General features: G+C 35.8%; 1 protein-coding gene across 1 annotated transcript in view; it reads left to right on the forward strand.

Moving 5' to 3' along the window:
* LOC144251498 (uncharacterized) overlaps positions 1 to 18679 on the forward strand; it is a gene marked incomplete at its 5' end in the record, with an annotated part of 302179 nt that extends 283500 nt beyond the window's left edge. Inside the window, 4 exons of the mRNA XM_077794373.1 lie at positions 4043 to 4411; positions 4745 to 5044; positions 18234 to 18289; positions 18572 to 18679. Coding sequence (XP_077650499.1) covers positions 4043 to 4411; positions 4745 to 5044; positions 18234 to 18289; positions 18572 to 18679 — 833 coding nt within the window. The remainder of the gene's footprint in view (positions 1 to 4042; positions 4412 to 4744; positions 5045 to 18233; positions 18290 to 18571) is intronic.
* Between the last annotated feature and the right edge of the window lie 1257 nt (positions 18680 to 19936).

Consider the following 19936-nt stretch of genomic DNA (forward strand, 5'->3'; position numbering starts at 1 on the left):
TCCCTTACTCAGCCCGAGGGTCAGTGCTGGCTTGGCTGGCGGGATTGCACCAACTCGCAGCCACTTTTCTCCCTGCTTGCTAATTAATTGCTTCTCTGCGGTGCCACGCCTTCTGTAGCCACGGGGCAGGCCTCGCGAATCAGTCGGCCTGGATCTCCAGGGTCCTGCTGTTGGCTATTGGGATCCTGGGCACTCTATCACTTTGATTTTTTCTGCTTGCCCCTCCCCCAGTGCTGGCTAGCCAGGTTTCATTTTGGCTGCTGATGGGAGGAGGGGTTGAAGGTCAGGTGTCTCTAGTTTTCCCATAGTCTTTATGCAGGCTCACTCTGATACTCCCTCCCACGGAAAGCCTAGGAGAGATTTTATGCGAATTCCCCGATGTCTGGGGGGTGAGCTGAGTGACACACACCTGTTTTGATGTTGCAATCTGTCGGAGAGTCTCTAGTTAACTTTAAGTAGTATAAACATCTTTTAATTTTTATCTTTCTCAATTCTTGAACAACAGCATGCCCAAGAGTGTTCAATCAACTGACACATATTGAGTGATTTTTGAAAATCCCTACCACTTTTGATTTCAAATATTTATTCCATGTTGGTTAAAAAATAACTATCACTTAAATATTTATTAAACTTTTTTTAATACATAAAAATGGTCTACCCAGCATAATATCCCATTTGTGATTAAGAACAGGGATTCTATAAGTCTACAATATTTTCAAAATATTTTCAAAGTCTTATGCTTTGCAATTACCATTTTGCTTCACTGTATTTCCCTTTTCAGTAAGTAGGGATTGATGTCTTTTAGTATGACAGTGATTCATGGTTTACATTCAACTCTCTCAATGTTTTCTTTGTGTGTTTGGAAAGTAGGATGTTTGTTGTGAATGTATTTACTCTTAATTCAGAACCTAGGGAAAGGTTCCTTTTCTCTATTTTGCCTCTTTTCAAAGGTTATTTTTAAATTTAAAACGTCTTCTATGTCCTATTACTGTCTTAAACAATGTTTTGTGTACAATAATTTAGACAGCCCAGATTGTGTTCGGTCACTTTTGTATGTGTCCTTCTTATATCCTCTTGCTTTCCGTGTATGTGTGTGCTTTTAGATTTAGAGTATCCTGCGGACTACCAACAGTTATAATTTTTAGAGTTAATTCAGATAGCCAAGGTTTGTTTTGATCAGAATTTTGTAATCTTGCATTTGGCAACAAAAAAATCTTAAAACTGAATTATCTCCTTAGCATACTTTGTATGAGTTTCAACTTGATTTCACTTTATTAAAAAATTGAATATATTTATGTGTCCTTTCAAAATTATATTATTGTTACAGATATATATGCCTATTTACACTTTTGTTTTTATGCTTTTTCTTTCAAATTCTATTGCAAAATTACATATTTTGTGAACCATCATTACAATACAATACAATTGTTTGTGCCAAGACATGTTTAAAATTTCATATGACTTGTGTTGCTGGGCACATTTACATTGTAGTATGAAGGATTACCTTTCGTACTTGTGGAGAGCACCTAGTGTTGATGAGTAGTGTGTGCATTTTTATATCTTTAAAGTCATTATTTTCCTTCTCTTTTGAAATATAGTAACTGTGAATATAATGTCTTGGTTGATAATTTTATTCTTTCATTTTTTGAAAATAGCCCTGAATTCCTTTCTGTGTTGTGAAGTTTCAACTAAGGATTTCACAATTATATAGTTACACATTTCTAGGTGACCCATCTTTTTCTCTTGGATGCTCTCAATATCCTGAGTTTAAAAACTTAGTTGAATACCTTCTTTGAGTCTTTACAACTTGGTGATAATTGAGTTGCTTGGATATTTTATTTTTCCTATTTTCTGAGATGTGTTTATTAGTACTAGAAAGAAAACTTAAGGATTCTTTGCCACTTTTCATTTTTTTTTCATTTTACTTTGGCTGGCCTTGAAATTTTGATCCTTCTGGCTCAACCTCCTATGTTGCTGTGTCCCTCTTGACACTTTCAGACATTTTCTAAAGAAATTCTTTCAACACACATCTTCTGCTTATTACTATTAACAATTCTTGACTAATTTTTATTCTGTTTTTTTGTGTTGGTTTAGTTCAGTAAACTTCATTTAAATGATAATTTACTATTCCCTTGGATGAATTCATAACTTTTCTTACAGTTGACTTAGCTGTGTTTTTTCCTGGTGGTAAGCAGGAACCCCTTTTTTGAACAGTCCCCAAATATTTGCATGTTTTATATTTTTTTAATGAAGCAGAAGAAAGTTGGTAAATTTTTAAAATATATTGTGAAGGAGGAAAGGCATTGTGTAACACAATGTATTTTCCTATACTGTATTACTCTTCACAGTAATGTACACATCTTGGATACTCTGAACAGTAAGATGATATGAAAATTTCTCAATGTATTTTTATGTGTAGATTTTTCTTTGATTCATGTATATTTTGACCGTAACAATGGACTTAGATTTAATAATCCACTGCCCTGCTGATGTTCCTTAATTGCTATAGTTTTCTATGTGTGCAAAATATACTCAGCCCAGTACAGTAAGTAAACATGATGGTTTTTTATTTATTTTTTATTTATTTCAGCCATGAATTCTCATCATCCTCGAGAAATTTTAACAGAGCAGGGAATAAAAGAGAGAGAGACAAGATATGGAAAGTGTGACCTTGACTATTTACAACTAAGGAAACAATGGGAAAATATAGGTGAGAGTAAAGTTTAAAAATCATATTATAATGGACAAAGCCAATCAGTAGTCTGTATTTGCAATAAAAATTTTATAGCCAAAATACACCATAAACAATTAATATCTGAAAAATTATTTAATGTATTCCTGTTAGTATTGATATATATATATTCTTAACAATATATATATATATATATATATATATATATATATATATATATATATATATATATTTTGTTAAGAATATATCCACAGCCATTTTTGATGACTATATTTCCTCTGAAAGGAAATGTGGAAAATTTGAAAAAATATCTGGTCCATGCATAAGTTTATAACTTAGCCAATCATAAATGTAGCACTGAGTCAAACTTCCCATCAAACATTTGCACAGAGACAATATTTAAGACAAATTTCTAAAAGTGATACTTTTGAGAGTTTCTTTACAAAATGTCCATTTTTCTGCAACAAAACAATTGGACAATATTAAGAATTGTAGAAAGGTTTCTACTTCCCCACTATTGCTCAATGACAATTCTGATATAGATTTCTGCAAAGTGCACTACATAGATAATGCTATAAGTAACACCATTAGCCATGTCTCTACCCTGAGTAATTACCAGGATATTTACATTGGTGATAAAAATTATGAATATAGAGAAACTCCTTGTAATATTGTAAAAACAATTTACCAAGAAGAAAAATGTGGGAAAGTCTTGATTCAGTGCTCAAAAACTATTACTCATCCAAGCATTCGTAGTCAAGACAAAACTTACAAGTGTAAGGTATGTGAAAGGGCTCTTAATCACAGTGCAGAGCTTGCTCAATACAAGAGAATTTATAGAGAATGAGAGCCCTATACATTTAAAGAAAATATCAAAGCATCGGCTTGCTCAACATCTTCTAAACACAGTAGATACTATGACAGTGATAAACCCTATAAATTTAAAGAATGTGAAAAAAAACTTTTAATGAAACGTTACAACTTGTTAAGCATCAGAGGATTTATACTGAAGACGTGTAAATGTAAAAAGTGTGGCAAAGCTTTAAAAAATTTTCAACTCTTACTCAACACCAAAAATTTATTCTGCAGAGAAGAACTACAAATATGAAGAATGCAACACACTCAAAAACTTTACTCAACATCACAGTGTTCATACAGGAGATATGCCATGCAAATGCAAAGAATGTGACAAAACTTCTAATAAAAGCTCCAATCTTATTTGTCACCAGTGGACACACACTGAAGAGATGCCCTACATATGTAAACAACTTTGCAAAACTTTTAGTCAAAAACAAGGCCTTAAAAATCACCAGAGAAATAACACTGGAGAGAAGCCCTACAAATGTAAAGTGTGTGGCAAAAGTTTTAATACAAATTCGAATCTTGACCGCCACAACAGAATTCATACTGGAGAGAAGCCCTACAAATGTAACGTGTGTGGCAAGAGTTTTAATCAAAAATCATTACTTACTCGGCACCAGCAAATCCACACTGGAGAGAAGCCCTACAAATGTAAAGTGTGTGGCAAAAGTTTTAATAGAAACTCACATCTTGATTGCCACAACAGAATTCATACTGGAGAGAAGCCCTACAAATGTAAAGTGTGTGGCAAGAGTTTTAGTAAAAATTCATCACTTATTCAGCACCAGCGAATCCACACTGGAGAGAAGGCCTACAAATGTAAAGAATGTGGCAAAGCTTTTAATAGCATCTCACAGCGTAATTGGCACAACAGGATTCATACTGGAGAGAAGCCCTACAAATGTAAAGTGTGTGGCAAGAGTTTAAGTCAAAAATCATCACTTACTCAGCACCAGTGAATACACACTGGAGAGAAGCCCTACAAATGTAAAGAATGTGGCAAAAGTTTTAATGAAAAAATAGTACTTACTCGGCACCTGAGAATCCACACTGGAGAGAAGCCCTACAGGTGTAAAGAATGTGACAAAAGTTTTCATCACAAAACATCACTTACTCAGCACCAGCGAATCCACACTGGAGAGAAGCCCTACAAATGTAAAGAATGTGGCAAAAGTTTTAATCAAAAAATAGTACTTACTCAGCACCTGAGAATCCACACTGGAGAGAAGCCCTACAAATGTACGGTGTGTGGCAAAACTTTCAGTCAAAAATCATCACTTACTCATCACCAGCGAATCCACACTGGAGAGAAGCCCTACAAGTGTAAAGAGTGTGGCAAGAGTTTTAATCACATATCATCACTTACTCAGCACCAGCGAATTCACACTGGAGAGAAGCCCTACAAATGTAAAGAATGTGGCAAAGCTTTTAATCAACGATCATCACTTACTCGACACCAGAGAACCCATACTAGAGAGAAGTCCTATAAATGTGAAGAATGGCAAAGCTTTTAATATTGAAGATCACATCTTACTAAACTTTATAGATTTTATACTGGAGAGAAGTTTTACAATGAAAACATTGCATCAGTGTGTTTAAGGATGAATCAACCCTTATTTCCCAGTAGTTCAACACTATTTCACACCAGAGATATGATAGCACAGAAATCATATAAATGTAAAATAGGTGACAGAGTCTCCAATAGTTGTTCACACCCTACTCAGCACCTCAGAATTTATACGAGTGATAGAACGTGCGGAAAAATTTTTGCAAAGCTTTTGGCCATTGATCAAACATTTTTAAAACACTGGAGGATTTATAGCATATAGAAATCCAAAGAATGTGTCCAAGACTGTATTCAAATTTCCGACATTTTTTAATTTCTGCCCTCATATCTGTAGCAAATTTGGAGTAGCATTTGTCCAAAGTGTGTACCTTAGATAACAGCAAAATATTTACAAAAACACCTTGACAAATATAAAGATTGTAGTAAGTTTCTTATCTATGGCCCATCCCTTGAAGTATTTGGGACCTAGGTGAAAAAAAATCAATTAAATGTAGAAAATGGGTAATTGCTTTTGACATTTCATGAAAATTTTCTTAACATCTTTAGCTGATATTGTAGAAATAAGGAAATACAAGTATAGAATTGTGAATCCCTAAAAGGATATCATTTTAGTATAAATCGACAATTACTAAAGAGTCTCATTTTTCACAACTGGAGAAATAATAATACTCAGAGTTGATTATTTCAGAAGTCTCTTAAGATTTATATGAAATTTAAAATTTAAATTTTTAAGTTCCTCTAAGTTTAAGAGACTTTTAATCAGTAAACCACATCCTCAGATTTTTTTTTCTTTTTTATTTAGAGATAGGTTTTGCTAAGTTGTATAGGGCCTCACTAAGTTATGGAGCCTGACTTTGAACTTGCAAAGCTTCTCACATCCCTAGGGTCACGGCATGGTCCACCATGCCCGTTTTACAGAGCATTTTTACTTATATTTCATTACAGATGCAATTTGTTACTAAATAAAGGGTGAATTTCTTAATGTTAACCTTGTTGTGCATTTAATGATGTTATTAGTTCACACATCTCCCACTATTCACTTTGCTTATGAATCGATGCAATAGTAAAACATTCCTTTGGGTAAATAATGCTATAAAGTCTCCATTAATTATTTCATATGTTTAATCAAGTGTTATTTGGAGAATGTTATTTATGTAAATTATATACTCTCTCGTTTGTAATTATGGGAAAATTAAGACAGTTATAGGAAGGACCTAGGGATACTAAAATAATGCCCAGATATCCCTAGTTTGAATTATGAGTTTAACATTTCACCTTAGAGAGTAGCAGTACACCCTAAGGGATCTACAACTCTGGAGAGTTATACAAGCTCCCAATGAGGGAGAGGAGAAAGACGCAAGAGACTAGGAGCCAACGTGCCTATTCAGGCAATAAAGGAGGGTTGTTGAATGGGGAAATAGTCTTAATGTTTCCTGGGGAATCCACATGGTCCATAGGCCCATCCTGACTCTTGCACTGAAGACATCATGCAGTTGCTCATGAATTCTATGACGTTCATCACTGAGGTGACTATACTCACCTCTAGTGTAGGAAAAACATCACAATTTGGACCACTTCTTTAGTTTTGGATACCCAGAAGAAAAGTGTAACTAGAAACATGTAAAATGATGACTGTAAGAAAAAAAGACATACTATGGGAGCATTTTTGCCCCCACATTTTTTATTTCATTATATATTTTGATTTTGTAGACCTTTTGGTTCTACTTAATAACTTACAATATAATATTTGTTATATTTATTGGATCATACGATAGATAGCATGTGTCATGTCTCCCAGAACCCTCTGCAATCCAGTAATTATAAGATACTATAAACTAACCCTGTCCCTCCTCAGATCTTAAAGCTCCAAGAGCCCATGACACCACAGAGAGAGAAACACAATTTTGATTGAAATAAACCTCTAGACTCTCATCTACAAGTCCTGATCAAAAAGTAAAAACACAATATTCTCTTCATATGTTAGCCTTTTGGGTCAAAAAACACCACCCACCAACTTTTCATTTAACTTCATTTGGGAAAATAAATATTGAAATAAAATGATAAGTTCTAGGAGAATAATATTCACACCACTCTTTATTCCAAAGGGTAAACATCTAGGTTTCATGTTTATCTCCACATTATTTTATGCAGAAAACTGGCTTCATTTTACATATGAGAGTTTAAACTATTTATAAGGCCAGGAAGGAAGATTCAGTCCTAGAGGTCTAAGGAAAATACTAAAGATCTTCCCTTTTCTTGGTTGAATGATGTCTGAAGTCCTTGATGAAACAGATAAAGAATGCTGATTTCTCAATGCATCTGGCTGGGTGGCTCACTCATTGGAATCCCAATTTATTTAGTCATCTCAATGCTATCACTCCCTCCTCTAGGATCTGACCTGTTCTTGGGAGTACTTGGTGTTTTTCAGGGGATCACCAGGTCATGCAAGATGTTACAATGAAGTTTTCTTTGTTCTAACTTGTATTTATTTGGCCTCAATTTCAATTCAAGGTAGAACAAGACTTCAGACTCTCATCTGTGGAGAGGATGCTCTGCCCAGCACTTCCCAGTCAGGACCCTGAAAAGCTCTTTGGGATTCCCCAGTACATAGGTTCAGTGGTTGGGTTTTCCTAGTCTGGCAATACAGTTGCCTGTGTCTTTCACTTTTGCTTTCTCTCTTGCTTTCATAGTATTACTCAAGGAAACACTGTCTTGTGTGAAGAGAGTGTCTTCCTTATCTATTGGATCTGATCTGTGAAGTTGAGCAGTTGCCCACATACTGAATGTCACAAACACATGTATGTGTTATCTAATCAGTAACTAGTGTATCTTTCAACTGCATGATTTTTTATTGCATGGGGGAGGAAATTGAGAGTGCTTTCTTTGAGTGCCCACAGCACTATTCATAGTATTCATAACATTGCTATGTAATATTTCCTGTCTGCTCAACTTGTAAGTATTGTTCATGTGATGCTTTGTAAAACAAATAGAAATGAATTGTAAACCGAAAATTTTGTGATTATACCTAGTTTCGCAGACTGACTTGGGCAACTCTTTACCATTGTTGTTTTGTATGGGCTCAAGGTACTCTTTTATACTTTTATTTAACCTTAATGACATTACCATTCATCGAAGAGTTTTTGACTCACAAACCTTCTCAGTATACAAATTTTCCCTTGTCATTTTTAAAATTTCTTACTCTTTTTAGTTATACATGATAGTAGAGCAAATTTTGACATATTATACATGGAGTAAAACTCATTTTAGTTTGCATTCCATTCTTGAGGTGTACATGGTATGAACCTTCCCTGGTGGTTTATTTATATATAAACATTGAAAAGTTGTGTCTGATTCATTCTACTGTCATTTGTATTCCTATTTCCCTTTTCTTATCTTCAATCCAACTTTGTCTAATCCACTGAGTTTCTATTCTCTCCTCCTCCCATGTTGAGTGCTTTAGCATCTCTATATATTATGTATTATATGTAATATCTGTTTCATTCTACTATAATTCCTATCCCCATATTCCCTACCCTCCCTGCACTCCTCTCTACTTAATCTAAATAAGTATTCTTCCTCAACCCCATTGTGAATTAGCATACACTTAAGGAGAGAACATTTAACCTTTGTGTTTGTGTGTGTGTGTGTGTGTGTGTGTGAGTGAGTGTGTGTGTGGGTGGCTTATTTCACTTAGCAAGATATTCTTCAACTCTATCCTTTTACCACCAAATGGCATAGTTTCATTCATCTTTAAAGCTAAGTAATATTCCATTGGTTGGGGAAATTATATATATATATATATATCACATTTTATTTATCAATTCATCTGTTGAAGGAAACATAGGTTGGTTCTATGGTTTATCTATTGTGAATTGTGCTGCTATAAACATTGGTGCAGCTATGTCCCTGTAGTATGCTGTTTTTAATTCCTTTAGGTATAGTCCGAAGAGAGGGATAGCTGTGTCAAATGATGGTTCCATTCTGGTTTTTCAAGGCATCTCCATACTGCTTTCCATGGTGGTTGCACCAATTTAGAGTCAATCTCATGAGCAATGTGTGAGTGTTCCTTTTCCCCCCACAACCTCACCAACATTTATTGTTGCCTGTATTATTAATGATTGCCAATCTGACTGAAGTGGGAAAAAAATCTTAAAGTAATTTTGATTTACCTTTTCCTAATTGCTTGATGGGTGGAATGTTTTTTCATATATTTGGTAATGGATTATATATCTTCTGTGAAGTGTCTGTTCAGTTACTTAGCCCATTTGCTAATTGGTTTTTGTTATTGTTGTTTGTGTTATTTTTTAGATCTTTATATACCCTAGACATTAGTGCTTTTTCTGAATTATGTGTGGTAAAGGTATGTATAAAATTTGTAGGTTCTTTCTTCACATTATTGTTTCTTTTGCTAAGAAGCAGCTTTTTAGTTTGAATCTCTCCCCTTTATTTATTCTTGATTTTTAATTTTTGTGCTGTCGGGGTCTGGTTATGGAAGTCAGATTGTGGACCAACATTTACCTCAGATTTTTAAATGGCATCCCAAGTTCATAAATGTTTCGGGTTTATTGCTTCTCTTACTATCTTGCCTTATAGATCTACATGTTCTAAAGAGTCATGAAATGATCTAGCTTCACATACATGATTTTCTGATGACTATTATTTTTCAATATGTAGCTACAGATTATTTAAAATATAAATCTACTATTTCAGACTTTAAATAAAGCACATACATGCCTTGCGTAGGAAATATTCCATCAATAGATTAACATAAAATCTATAATATATATAGATATATATAAAAGCCTGGATTCAAATGCATGCACATCCAACCCAGAGCTTGGCCCATAACACTTATTCTATACTAGTTCTACACTTTAGAACCTCCATGGAAGCTGTTGTAAATCCAAAGCCTGAGACTCACTCCCTAGACATTCTTCTTTTTTGGGGGAGGGGGGATACGATGATGAAGATTGAACTCAGGGGCATTCAACCCCTGAGCCACATCCCTATCCCTATTTTATGTAGAGAGAGGATCTCACTGATCTGCTTAGTAGATTTTTTTCACTGAGGCTGGCTCTGAACTCATCAACCTCCTTCCACAGCCTTCCAAGCTGCTGAGATTACAGGCAAATACCACCATGCCCAGATCCCCAGAGAGCCTTCTTTAACTGGTTGGAACCCACTTGTTCAGTATGTTTTGGCCTAATCCTCACAATTAGCAATGAAATTATTTTCCTCTCTATGAAAAATCATGGCTACAAAGAGATTGGACTCAACAACACCTAATTACACAGCATGTCCACATTACAACAAAGGTGTGGTCTGCAATTCTCCACCTCTGTAAAGAGCTCTTCTTGGCTCCACAAAGTTGGGAGCACTGGCCAACCTTCTGCCATGGCTCATTCAGAAGCCTCCAAGGAAGTGAGTATATATGAGGGACAGAATTCCAGGTGGCACACTGGTGATTAATAGGCTATGCCAGGGAGTAAGGCAGAGCCCAATTCACCAAAGGCACAAAACTTTCATGTGACTGGTCCAGGATGGGGGCTGCATGAGGGGATTATTTTCCTCCACTCTTGATGTATCTTTCCTAACTGTTCATATGCTGAAATACTTGTTCAATGACTTGGACTCGTTTCCTGTTTTATGTTTCCCTCTCATGTGGCTTTGGAGGTCTCATGCTTTGGCAATTATTGTGACTTTCTTCTTCAGTTTTCCAACCTCCCTTATCCCATCCATGTGGAATTTCTGTCTGTGGATATTAGTTTTCATTTTATATATTTCATTTAGTCCAAATTTCCATTACCTCTAGAAAAATAAATGTTTAATTCATTATCACGCTTGTACTTACCCTTCACATGTTGATAATGGCAGTGTTCAAGAACTATCTTCTGATTTCTATAACTGGAACATAAGTGGGTCTGCTTGAAATGACTGTCCTTTCTTTTGACTCCAGATGATGGGGATCCTTTTTAATATAGCATGTTATGTATATTTATATACAGTACCCAGGATACTGAGCCTGCTTTTTACATCTTTTTCTCTCACAGAAGGTGGAGTTGATCATGTAGGTTTCTCAGAGTGGACTCCAGTTCGGACTCTGCCTTGGCTCTGACTAGATTCCATCTGCCTGTGATTTCTACAACATGTGACCTATAGGTCTTCCTCTTCTTTTTCTTAATTTTAATATTTCACTTAGAGCTTGGCCACAGGACTGTCACTTTGGAAAGGATGACATACTAAACCATTACTATCCCCAAGAATGTGTGATCCATGTGCAAACTAGGAAAGAGGGGGTCCATCACACACTTCAGGACTTCAGGGAAAATATGGGGGTGCCAGGAGTCCCTCACATCAAAGTAGAGGCATTATAGGTTGTGGGATAGTTTTGGACTAATTTGATTTTAGGACCAGTATTAGACTAATTTAAGTTTCCTTATCAACATGAGAAAATAATCTCAATCAAGATTCTTTTCCAGATCTGTCCAGGAAAATTTAAAGGTTTGAAACCCAGATATCTTGGATTGCTGTTATCCATCAGAGAAGACAATAAAATTAAGATAGATGTCATGTCCCACTGGGGCAGTCACAGTTCTGTGTTCTCCAGTGAGAACTTTTTGCCTTTCTATAGACACTAAAATTACAAATCTGCAGAGACAGCACTTAAACACATTCTTTCCATAAAAATTAAAAGTGTTTGTGCTCTGCTCAGCTTATTCAGGAGACAAAGTACCTCTGAGTCCTCAGATGCAGAGTTAGTGTGGATTCTAAACAGGGCATTGGAGGAGGGAATTTAATCTACTAGTGAGCTTTTCCAGTGGCTTCTTTGCTTCTCAAAGAAGCAAACATCTTTAGAAGACAATATCCTCATTGCACCATACCGAACATGGTCCTCTGGGCTAATTAGAACTGTTGGAGCCCAGAGGACCATGTTCTGTATGATGTAATGAGGATATTGTCTTCTAAAGATGTTTGCTTCTTTGAGATCCTGCTAAAATGAGTCAATTATTCTTATAGGGAATGTCAGTTTTATTTTTTCAATTTAATAACTTCATGGGACATAACTTACATATGGTATGTCATGTAGAGATTTTAAACACTACTAATTTGTATACTTATTACCAGGGAATTAATAAGTTTTAATATTTTGATTGATAATCTTGCTTTGGTCATCTTCATAACTCATAGAACAATTATTGTTTGAGTAATTGTACATTTTGAAATCTTTAGAGGGAAATGAGGTTCTATGTTCAAAACCTCATTTTATAGAATAGAATCTCACATGGTTAAGAACTTTCAGTTGGTAGATGTCAAACAAGGGACCATGATCAAAGGAAGTACATTAAGTCTTTTAGAAAAACAAATAAATGTGCTGGTAAGTTCCAATTCATGGTGGCAAAATACAGGCTTGTGAATATAATTCACAAGAATTTGGAAGAATATTTTTATGTATTAGTCCATTCTGTTTTAATCACTAAAACATTTTGCAATATCAGGAATCAGGCCTGATTTTATTGTGCAGTTACCATGTATATGTACTCAGGCAGTGCCTAAGCAAAATATAGACAGCCACCAATGTAATGTCTGCTAACTGTCCTTGCAGTGAACAATCAAAGAGTGGGACTGCAACACATGGCTTCGTGCCCAGAGTTGTGCCGATGGGGTAAGCAGTTTGCCACTCACACGCCTAGCATAGGGGGTGGCCTGCCACTCAGACACCCTTAACCTATGGCCTATATGCAGTACTCCATGCACTTGTGCCCACAGACAAGCACCTCTGGGGCTTATTCTTTCTTGACTTTAAAGAACAATTTCTCTTTTAGTTGATTTTCTCAGGAGAAATTTAAAATAATTGTAATATAAATAAATATCATATCTGGAAGTGTTAACCCTGAGCAGTATTTTCAAACCCTGACAATTTACAAAAGCAACCCATGGTTCTCATATCTACTTCTCACAAAGAGCTGCCATTAAGTCAAGTCTTGCCGAGGGTTTGCTCCTTGTGTTAATGGAGGGTGTGTTTTGCAGCAGAGGGGCTGGGTGATTGTGTCGCCCTCTCTGAGGTGTCAGTCATTTCTCCCTAGTGCTATTTATAGATTCCCAGCACAGAAAGAGCCACAAGTAAGAGATTTCTGCTGAGGCTAACATCAGTCCCAAGCCCACTTGCTTGAAGCAAGACCAGTCTCAATTCTCCATCTCCCTTTTGTCTCTTAGTTTATACAAAGAGGACATGGGGAGGATTGGCAGTAGTGGTGAAGCTGAGCTGTGAGATGAGGACAACCCCAAGCTGTAAGTCTGCACATGTGTTGTTAGGGGTGACAGATCCTATTTACTCTCCCGTTCTGAACAGGATGGTGCTCACACTGCATATGGAAGAAGAGATGCTTCTTCCTCTCACTTTCACCCTGGAATGTGCCCACCCAGAGGGTCCAGATAACCCTAACTTGCAGTGGGGTATCCTTCTCCTGTAATTCTCTCTACTCCTGTCCTGACCACCAGCTCGTGTCCACTGCTTGAGCAGTCCTCACTAGATGGTTGCAACACAGATGATGGTGCATGTATCATACAGCCTCCCCTGACTTTAGTGACAGCACCATATCTAACATGACTCCTTCCTGGATCCAGATACTAGAGGGAGTCTTTAGTATCATCTCTAAGAAACAAAACTTGTGATTTTTTTGATAATTTCTTTTTCATGTGTGATCTGTTTTTTCTCATCTCCTCACTTGGCCTTTCCTTTTTCTTACCATATGTGAATTCTTCAAATGTAACCTATTTCTGAAATCTGTGTTAGATTCCCTGTGATTTACATATACTTCCACACAGAATGCCCACTCTAGCGGGCAGCTTGATTTCTTCAGTGCATAAAGGACATGAGTACCCAGTACGATAGGGCACCCATGGACCAAGCTGGAAGTATCACTCCGTAGACCCTTGTTTGAGGGGTGTTTCTCAGATTACCTCTTTGATATCAGAGAGCTTCTGTTATGTCTCATGATCTCCCGGACTATGTTGTGCCAGGCATAATGTGCACAGCTGGGAAGGTACATAGCTCAGGATTTCAGTCTTCTATGAATCATTCCCATTCTCCAGGATGCTTCCTAACAACAATGGTATCTTAGCATGGACATTACTATAGATATTTCTTCACAACACTACCATGGTACATTTACACAATTTTAATCATACTTGATGCACATCATTTAGTGATAATTGTGGTTCAAACCTGGAGCTAGCAGAATGACCAGACTGTGTTTTCTCCTGGCCACTACCTGTATGAAGATTAGTTCTCATTATTGCATGAAATTGTGTCCCTTTCTTTGAAGCATACTATCAGGAAAGGGTCTAAGTTCTTCCCAATACTGATACAGAAATTTACCATCAGAAAACAATTTTCCAACAGTTTCAAGGCAATGAATAACCCATCCATGAGTTCTTGAATATTACTGCAAATTCATGGCACCTGCACACTCCAGTTTGTATGACTGCATTTTCCTCAGCTACACTGATCTTAAATTCATCTAATGGCCTGGAGACACACGTGATTAAAACATGTCATTCATTGAGTGTTAGAAAACTTAGATTGTGTAAGATTCAAATGTTAAAATGAGTTGAAGCAGATTTTGTGTCTCACAGAAAAGTGATAGAATGCAGTTTTTGGTTTTAAATTTCACATGTCTTTTTGTTGTTGAGACAAGGCAATTTTAAAACCCTCCTCCTTTTCTTTGTACCCCAGATTGAACCCAGGGCATTTAGTCATTAAACTATCTCACCAGCCATTTTTTTATATTGGGAGAAAATCTTGCTAAGTTACTGAGCTTTGGCCTTGTAATCCTCTGACTCCTGAGCCGATGGGATTGCAGGCATTCAGCCTCACCTAAAAGCATATTTATGTTATTTTTTACATGCTAATATAGATCAATTTAAGCTTATACTATAAAAATATTTATATTTGACTTACATAAAATAAATTCATAAGAATTGGCATATGCCATTTATATATAGATCGCACCAAAAAATAACTAAGGCCTAGTGATTAAAGGTGAACCCTAATATACTTGGGGGGTACCAGGGATTAAACTCATGGGCACTCAACCAGTGAGCCACATCTCCACTCCAATTTTGTATTTTATTTTGAGACAGCATCTCACCAAGTTGCTCAGGATCTTGCTGTTGCTGGATTTGAACTCGACATCCTCCTGTCTTAGCCTCCCAAGACACTGGGATTATAGTCTACAGTTTTTAAATTTATATTATTTTTCCTGGATTTACCATGGGAGACTCTCTTTTTCTAGTGATTTTTCATATTTCACAAATCCTGTATATTTGCACTCATATATTGAGGCTGAAAATGTTTATCACAAAGAACCACAAACGAGAAAAGCTTTTTATATCTGTTTTAAGAGACAGATGGCAAGGAGTGTCAAAAAGCCGTTAAGAGGGAAAAGAAACTCTTTGGTTTTATAGCCCATAATTTGAATCGGACAAGTAATTATTAGACTGTAGACATTCTAAAAAGAGTTCACAGGTTTCAAACATCAAAATGATATTTTAGAAGGTAGAAATGGCACAGATTTGATCACTAAACATATTCAATTAAAATGCTGGATCCTATATGTAGATACCAATTAAAAATTGAACAATAATTAACACTTCAAGTCAAGTAGAAAAAAATAAACAAGGATGGCTGGAAATACAAACCATGCCTCAATAGTAACCATAAATGTTACTGGCTTAAACACACCAATCAAAAGACATAGGCTAGTAGCCTGGATTTTAAAAAAATCCAACCATATTCTGCCTCCAGGAGACTCAGGAAAAGACAGACTGAAGGTGAAAGACTGGGAAAAAACACACCCCTCACATGAACCTTGAAAGCAAGCAGAGGTCTCCATACTTATAATAAATAAAGTAGACTTCAAGCCAAAGTTAATCAAAATAGATAAAGAAGAACATCTCATACTTCTCAAGGGAACCATATGCCAAAAAGACATAACAATCATAAATATATATGCCCCAAACAATGGGGCACCTATGTTCAAACAAACTCTTCTCAAGTTCAAGAGTCAAATTGACCACAACGTGATCTGGGGTGACTTTAACACACCTCTCTCACCACTGGATAGATCTTCCAAACAAAAGTTGAATAAAGAAACTATAGAGCTCAATAACACAATTAATAACTTAACTCATATATAGAGAATACATATCAGATTGGAGGAGGAAGCCTGGCCCCACCCCACGCACTAATCTGGAGGAAGCCTATCAACCCTTAAAACCCAAAATCAAACTTTTAATCATTGAATATTAACAGTTTTCCCATTTTGTTTCCATGATCTTTTTTGCATTTTACTTTCATCTTAATTTTTGACTTTGCGGTGAACAATTCTTTTGTTAATACTTTCATTTAAATTGTTTTCCCTATATTTGTGAATGGATTATGCCTCGATTTTAACACTGTTCATTGCTACTGTGTATAATTTAAATAACTTAATGTTGACCATTTAACCCATGACATTATTCAAGTAATTCTTATGTTTCATTAGTTCATGGAAATTACTTAGAAACATTATAGAAATAATAGTATCATCTGCATATGCTATTTGATTTTTGATGTATAAAATACCATTTAATATTCTCAAACAATATTTATAATTTAGAAAAGCATACATTTTTTTATTTTCCTAAAAATAAATTGATAAATACTTCAGTTCACACCATTAAGTATGAAAACAGTTCATAGCTGCCTTTAAGTGGATTGAAAAAGAATTTTCTTGTGGTCATAATTGGCCATAGGTTTTACAGTAATTTAGTAAGTGATTTGCCAGAGCTTTGCTCTATCAAAATGATTTTTGGAAACTTCACATATGACAATGTCCCTCTTGGTCATGAAGTCCAATCATTCTTTTCCTTGTTGTTCTCAGTTTGCTAGGGGTTTTGAATATCTGGGTCAACATCTATAAAAAGATGGTCTGCAATTTCCATTCTTATGCTGCATTAGCTGGTATTTCTGGCCTTACAAAAAGAATTAGTCAATTTTCTTCTTCTATATTTAGACGTGATCATGAATTATTGTTACTGATCCTAATTACATGTTTCATAGAAATCACCCGTGAAGACTCCTTTTTAAAAATGTGATTACTGGGGGCTGGGGTAACGCGCTCGCCTGGCATGTGTGCGGCCCGGGTTCGATCCTCAGCACCACATACCAACAAAGATGTTGTGTCTGCCAAGAACTAAAAAATAAATGTTAAAAATTTTAAAAAAAATGTGATTACTGTTTGGTTTTTTGGTGGGTCAATTTTTAGAGCTAGAATTTTGCCATTTTGGCCTCAAATTCCTTAGCCTAAATCCTCCTCCTTCTGTGGCCTCAAGGTAGTCAAGACTAGTGGCATGTGCTCCCATTTCAGCATAACTGCATGTATTTTTTGAGCAGCTGTAAAGTTAAATGTTGATTTGTAGGTCTATTTCACATCTTCACATCTGGGTCTACTAATGTATTTTATTGATTTCTGAAGTAATTTTCAAAGTTGATGATTATCTAGCAATTTATCTATATTTTGTTGTTTTCCAGGATCGAGATTTTCTTGGCAATTAACATGGAATAATGAGGAAGCATAATGTGGGAAAATGAGAACCTGGCATTTTGCTAATTGATCTCAAATGCCCTGTGAAGGATGGAGAGTGTGCACCCATAATCCTGTGAGACATATAAAGCAGAATTGCTAAATTATCATTTTATATAGCCTAATACATGATCTTGAGTAACTTTCATATGTCTTTACACACTTGTTTAATTTTAGGGCAGAATCTAAGTATTTTACCATATTTAAATCAGGTTATGAGGGGTTTATATTAAATTTTGGTGAGTTGTTTAAGTTTCTTATATTTTGGATGTTGAGCTTTTTCAGACATGGGGCTAGAATCGGTTTTCTTTAACCCAGTCTACTTTACAGTTCATTGATGGATTGCTTTGCTGTATAGAAGCATTTTTATCTTTATATAGTCTCAGCTGTTTTTCCTTGCACAGACTCTGCATATTCTATCTAAATCCATTGCCAACACCAATGACAAAAAAATTCTCATTTTCTTCTGGAATTTTTATGCTTTCAGGTTATATCACAATCAGATATAACCACACACTTGTGGACTCAATCCTCAAAATGTTGGTGGGTAACACATACTGCAGTGGATATGCAGAAAAGGAAACATTTGGACATCCTTGCCAGGAATATAAATTTTAGTAGACATTAAAAAAACTATACTGGTTTTTTCAAAAAATTATAACTAGAGATGCAATATGACCTAGACCTTGAGAATATGCCTGTATATTTAGGATTCTTCAGAAAAATAGAATACACACAAAATGTACATGTGTATACAGAAGGGAGCTTATTTTATTTACTCACATAATCATGGGAGTAATATAGTCTCCAAATTTTTGCCTGCAGGATGGCAACACTGGGAAACTGGTAACAGCTCAGTCCAAAAAGCTGGAAGCTTCACAATATGAGGAAGCAAATGAAGCAGCTATGGTCGAGGATAGAGGACTTAAATGATCCTGGTAGATGAAAAAACAAATAACCTGGTCAACAAGTGGGCTAAGGACCTGAACAGATACCTCTCAGGAGAGGATATACAATCAATAAATATATGAAAAATGCACATCATCTCTAGGAATCAGAGAAATGCCAATCAAAACTACTCTAAGATTTCATCTAACTCCATCAGAATGGCAGCAATTATGAAAACAAACAACAATAAGTGTCAGTGAGGATGTGGGAAAAAGGTACACTCATACATTGCTGGTGGGACTGCAAATTGGTGCAGCCAATTTGGAAAGTAGTATGGAAATTCCTTGGAAATATGGGAATGGAATCTCCATTTGACCCACCTATCCCTCTCCTCAGTCTAAACACAAAGGTTTAAAAACAACATACTACAGGGACACAGCCAGATCAATGTTTATGGCACCACAAGTCACAATAGCTAAACTATGGAGCCAACACAGAATCCCTTCAGTAGATGAATAGATAAAAAATGTGGCATATATACACAATGAAATTTTACTCAGCAATACAAGAATAAAATCATGGCATTTGCATGTAAATGGATGGAGTTGGAAAAGATAATGATTAGTGAAGTTACCAATGCGCCCCCCTCTAAAAACAAATGCTGAATATTTCCCTGAGATAAGGGGGCTGACTCATAGTGGAGTATGCAGGGGGAGCATAGGAGGAATAGATGAATTCTAGATAGGGCAGAGGGGTGGGAGGAAAAGGGAGGGGGATGGGGATTAGCAAAGATGGTAGAATGTAATTGACAACATCATCCAAAGTACATGTATGAAGACTTGAATTGGGTGTCAACATACGTTACATAAAAAAGATACAAAATTGTGATTTATAGGTGTATTAAGAATTGTAATGCAAAAGAAAAAAAGAATAGCATTAACTTACATTAGGTAGAGCAAAGTGAAAGGAGGGGAAGGCAGGGGATGTGGGAATAAGAAAGAGAATGAAACAGACATCAGTACTTTATTTATGTATGTGACTGTATGACCCATGTGATTCTACAATATGTAAACTCAGAAAAATGAGAAATTATATCCCATCTATGTATGATATATCAAAGTATATAAATGCATTATACTGTCATGGATAACTAATTAAAACAAATAAAAATTTTAAAAGACCCAGGTAGAGCCAATGGTGGAAGTCCACAAAGGGGACTTCAAGAAGCTTGGAGCATAAGCAAGTGACTGCTTCTCTTGCTTTTTTCCAAATCAATCCAATTGAACACCAATATATATGTTC

This window comes from Urocitellus parryii, assembly GCF_045843805.1.
Source record: "Urocitellus parryii isolate mUroPar1 chromosome 16 unlocalized genomic scaffold, mUroPar1.hap1 SUPER_16_unloc_1, whole genome shotgun sequence".
In the NCBI taxonomy this organism is placed as follows: Eukaryota; Metazoa; Chordata; class Mammalia; order Rodentia; family Sciuridae; genus Urocitellus; species Urocitellus parryii.